Genomic DNA, 5,000 nt, shown 5'->3' on the forward strand with positions numbered 1-5,000 from the left:
GCTCCGTCTCTCTCGACAGCGGGAATGAGGCCACCGTACGTGTTCCATTCACTCTACATTGCCTTCTTACTTTACTGCCTCAAGTTAGATTAGGTCAACGCTTTATCAATCAAAATGAAATATGAACTGCATCTAGGCAATCACTTTTTGTTTCTAAATACATACTAACACCAATTTCTCTCTCCTTTATCAAAAAATGATTGTATTTTACTGGTTTTCCATTTAACAGAGCCAGCCTCTTGGTGTGATCTACGACCTCAAGCTGTACGTTGCCGACCGCAAGGAGGAACGTCCTCACAAGCGGAACTCCGTCAGCTTCGCCGTTCGAAAGGTCCAGTTTGCTCCTATTGAACCCAGCAACCGCCAGCCACAGACCTTGGTAAGCAAGAGCTTCACGCTCTCTCCTGGCAAGCTGAACCTCGAGGTAACCCTGGAGCGTGATGTGTACTTCCATGGACAGAATATCGATGCTCGTCTGTCCATCAACAACGTGTCCAAGAAGACCGTGAAGAACATGAAGGCTGAGGTTGTGCAGCACGTGGAGGTCACCATGACCAACACTCACTTCAGCCGAGTTGTGGCTTCACTCGAGTCTCGCGAAGGATGTCCCATCACCCCAGGATGCAACCTCACCAAGAACTTCTCCCTCAACCCTGTTGCCTCGGTCAACAAGCGACGCTTCGGCATCGCCCTCGACGGCCAAATGAAGGACCAGGACGCCAACTTGGCATCCTCTACCATCGTAGCAGAAGGTAAGAACGTCAATGACGCCTTGGGCATTATCGTGTCCTACTCTCTCCGTGTGAAGCTGAACTGCGGCGCCATTGGTGGTGACCTGACTGCTGACTTGCCCTTCAAGCTGATGCACCCTGACCCCGCCTCCTCCAAGGGGTCACTGCGCAAGATGCAGTCGACTGACAACATCGAATTCGAGGAATTTGCTCGACTTCGTCGCGGCCAGTCCGTCGCTGATGAATAAATCAATAAAATAGAGTAAAAAAAATCAATAAATACGATCCCTTTTTCAGTTGTTGAGTTAACTCTTCTTTTAATATGTTTCATCCCCGATTGGCGATATTAAGAGTTCCTTTGAGTTTATTTTTGTTTTATGTTTGATTAGATAATAGTTTTTATATTATTTTTCCAAAAAAAATGTACTCCTTATGCCATCTTTTACTTAATCCTCCTTCGAAATAATAGTGACCATGGCCAAGTATACTGAATACTGTATCTGGTCAATATATATCTAACAGGAAATGATATCAAAAGTAAATGCACACTGATTATGTATATACGCATACATACTGTACACAGAGCCAATATGCATATATTGGCTCTGTGCACATACATAGGGCTATATTTCAAAATATAAGAAAATGGGAAACAGTTCGACTGTTAGGCCTATGTACACACATACATAAACCCATATTTTTAAATGATATAAAAAAATGGGAAACAGTTCGACTGTTAGGCCTATGTACACACATACATAAACCCATATTTTTAAATGATATAAAAAAATGGGAAACAGTTCGACTGTTAGGCCTATGTACACACATACATAAACCCATATTTTTAAATATAAAAAAATGGGAAACAGTTCGACTGTTAGGCCTATGTACACACATACATAAACCCATATTTGTAAATGATATAAAAAAAATGGGAAACAGTTCGACTGTTAGGCCTATGTATACACATACATAAACCTATATTTTTAAATAATATTAAAAAAAATGGGAAACAGTTCGACTGCTTCCCCCAACCAATACAATCTCATCTCTTTTAATGAAAAAAATATACATATACATTATTCATTCTTTCTTTCATTATTAATATATTCATTTTTTACAACAAAATGAAAATAAAATAAAGTTGAATTAGATAATTTATTTGTGAAACTTAATGTACATATATAAGCAAAAAAAATCAGTAAAATCCCAATGGCAACACCAATGCTGAAGATACAGATAAACCAAAGACTGAACTCTATAGATTTCACAGAATACAAAAATGTTGCCAATTAAGCTAATATCCCCCAATAGATGAAATTAACTCCTGATCACGCCAATGTTTCCAAATGAACAAAAGGATTGCTGATCACAGTGATTCGTTGTATCAGACGATTTAATCATCGGCGACGGACTGGCCGCGACGAAGGCGAGCGAAGTCCTCGAATTCGAAATTGTCAGTGGACTGCATCTTGCGTATGGTTGCCTTGCTGGTCGAGGGGTCGGGGTGCATCAGCTTGAAGGGAAGGTCGGCAGTCAGTTCACCGCCAATGGCGCCGCAGTTCAGCTTCACACGGACGGAGTAGGAGACAATCACTCCAAGGGCGTCGTTGACGTTCTTACCGGCGGCAACCACAGTGGAGGACGCCAAGTTGGCGTCCTGGTCCTTGATTTGGCCGTCGAGGGCGATGCCGAAGCGCCGCTTGTTCACGGAGGCAACAGGGTTGAGGGTGAGGGCCTTGGTGAGGTTGGATCCCGGGGTGATGGGGCATCCTTCGCGGGACTCGAGCGAGGCCACGACCCGACTGAACTGGTTGTTGGTCATGGTCACTTCCACGTGTTGCACGACCTGAGCCTTGATGTTCTTTACAGTCTTCTTCGAGCCATTGTTGATCGACAGACGAGGCTCAACAGGTTGGCCGTGGAAATAGAGCTCATGATCGAGGCTCACCTCGAGGCTCAGCTTCCCAGGGGAGAGCGTGAAGGTTTTGCTCACCAGCGTCTGGGGCTGGCGGTTGCTGATCTCCGGGTTGGCGTACTGCACCTTGCGGACGGCGAAGCTGACGGAGTTCCGCTTGTGAGGACGCTCCTCCTTGCGGTCAGCCACGTACAGCTTGAGGTCGTAGATCACACCCATAGGATGGCTCTGTTAAATGGAAGACGAAAAGAAATACATTTTCTTGTTTAAATGATTATCTGAACCAAATCAAGTAACAAAGTATTAGATTCACTTGTCAAGGATTAAATTCATGTCCCAAAGTGTTATGCTCAAGTGTCAGAGATTCATTTCATGGTAATCCCTCTTACAGATGACTCATCCCCGTTGTCCAGAGTGACGGAGCAGGGGGCGTTCTCCGGAAGGTTGACGCTGATGGGGTAGGCATTGGCGCCTAGTTTCTTGATGAGTCGGTCTTGGACATCATTCGTCTGGATCTGACCAGCGTTCGGGGCGACCTCGGTGTTGACGAGCTCGAGCTCCTTGCTGAAGTGAAGTCCCATGACCTCATCCTCCTCGCGGCCGTAGCGGTAGGTGACCGCCACGCGCGCGAAGACCCTCCTTCCACGCAGGTAGTCATGGTCCACGACAACCACACCGTCCACGGGGGAGGTGTGGGTAACGTGGTCCACAAAGTCCCGCCGACTTAGATACGCGGTGACTTTACCTGGTGGGAAAGGAATTATGGGTGTTTGCTATCTGACTAGTGGCGAGAATATTGCTACTTGTTGAGTCTGTTCTATATGTGTTTGTGCGTGCGTGTGTGAGTGTGTGTGTGTTAGTATGTAAGCGTGTGTGTGTTCGTCTGTAAGCGTGTGTGTGTACGTGTGTAAACGTGTGTGCGTGTTTGTGTTCGTATGTTCCTGTGTTTTGTTTTTTTTTCTATAATTATCAATTATCAAAATAATCAACACTGTAAAATAGTCACAGCATCGCGGTTAGCCAAAAAGATCTTAGAGAGTTACGACTGTTGCAATAATCACTGCAAGATCGAAATCGTGCCGAAAGGCCTTATCAATTTCTTTAATTTTCTCAACATAGATAATTTTCTATCATTTTAATAATCATACTTGTTATTATTGTTAGGATCATTATCATTATAATCGATATAATCGTCATTATCAACATTATCACCATCACAATCATTATAATCTATATCACTAGTATTATCAGCATTATCATTATCACTATTATAATCTTTACCATTAGTATTATCACTTATATCACCATTATCACTATCATTATCATTTTAATCAGTATCATAGGTATTATCATCATTATCACTCTCATTATCTTTGTAATCTATATAATTATTATTATCATCCCTATCATTAGCTTTACAATCTATATCATTAGTATTGTCACTTCTATCACCATTATCATTATAATCTGTATCATAAGTATTATCATCATTATCAATACCATTATTTTTATAATCTATATCATCATTTTTATCATCGTTATCATTAGCTTTATAATCTATATCATCATTATCACTTTACCATTAGCTTTATAATCTATATCATCAGTATTATCACCATCATCACCATTATCACTATCATATCAGTTATCATCATTAAACAGCGATGTAAACTTACCATTAGGCGCAGTCTTCTTGAAAACTTTGACGGCGTTAACCATGGGAGTGGCTTAGTGGAAGATTGGAGAATATTTTCCGTGCGAAGCTGATGTGAAAGACGTGGCTGCTGACTCGCTTTATATACCGGCCAGCTTTCCTGCCAGCTTGCTTTTATCCGATTAGCAGTTGCTTCCTCGTTGGCGAAGGCCGTGACACATACCGCATAACCTTATCTCTTGTGTTGTTGAACTCGGCGCGCGATGTAGGCCAGTTTTAGAGCACCGTAAAAATAAAGACAAAGAAAATGGGATCCGAGGGGGAGACTTTTATAAGGACCAAATACAACGAGTTCGAGAATTCTTCGTATTGCCACGGCCGACTTCACCTCCTTGTAAAATTAGCGAAGGAAGTAATGGACGAATCAAATAAACAAAGAAATAAGATAAGATAAAACAAGAATTCTCAAGACGAGTGAAATGACTGTCAAGACGCCAAATAAGGATCTTCACGCATCACCTCATAGCACTTAGCTGAAGATTATCTTCTAGGTTAATCCAATTAAACATCATTTTGGAAGGACGTCCCGACACTAACACAATTTAATTTTTGATCGCTATTATACTTATCATTATTATACAACATTCATTTTAGAGAAAATAAAGATGATGAAACAAACAATACATGGGATGAGTAA

General features: G+C 41.9%; 2 protein-coding genes across 2 annotated transcripts in view; one reads left to right on the forward strand and one right to left on the reverse strand.

Moving 5' to 3' along the window:
- Positions 1-1,164, forward strand: part of LOC113826123 (arrestin homolog) — a 2,209-nt gene extending 1,045 nt beyond the window's left edge. Inside the window, exons 2-3 of the mRNA XM_027379004.2 lie at positions 1-35; positions 230-1,164. The exon at positions 1-35 is cut by the window's left edge and continues 321 nt beyond it. Of these exons, the coding sequence (XP_027234805.1) occupies positions 1-35; positions 230-979 (785 nt within the window). The 3' untranslated portion in view covers positions 980-1,164. The remainder of the gene's footprint in view (positions 36-229) is intronic.
- A 711-nt stretch (positions 1,165-1,875) lies between these two features.
- On the reverse strand, positions 1,876-4,450 carry LOC113826122 (arrestin homolog). Its single transcript, XM_027379003.2, has 3 exons — positions 4,326-4,450; positions 3,039-3,394; positions 1,876-2,877 (listed from the first exon to the last, which is right to left on the reverse strand). The coding sequence occupies exons 1-3, from the start codon at positions 4,366-4,368 to the stop codon at positions 2,128-2,130; spliced, it is 1,149 nt and encodes a 382-aa protein (XP_027234804.2). The 5' UTR covers positions 4,369-4,450; the 3' UTR covers positions 1,876-2,127.
- Between the last annotated feature and the right edge of the window lie 550 nt (positions 4,451-5,000).

The sequence above is a fragment of the Penaeus vannamei genome, chromosome 23, assembly GCF_042767895.1.
Source record: "Penaeus vannamei isolate JL-2024 chromosome 23, ASM4276789v1, whole genome shotgun sequence".
In the NCBI taxonomy this organism is placed as follows: Eukaryota; Metazoa; Arthropoda; class Malacostraca; order Decapoda; family Penaeidae; genus Penaeus; species Penaeus vannamei.

Bases quoted from the DNA above. Each gene is read 5' to 3' on its own strand.
- LOC113826122 (XM_027379003.2), bottom strand. From the start codon at position 4,368: ATGGTTAACGCCGTCAAAGTTTTCAAGAAGACTGCGCCTAATG. The intron at 3,395-4,325 runs GTAAGTTTACAT...CTTTCCCACCAG, and splicing joins CAAGAAGACTGCGCCTAATG to GTAAAGTCACCGCGTATCTA. The intron at 2,878-3,038 runs GTAAGAGGGATT...TCCATTTAACAG, and splicing joins ACAACGGGGATGAGTCATCT to AGCCATCCTATGGGTGTGAT.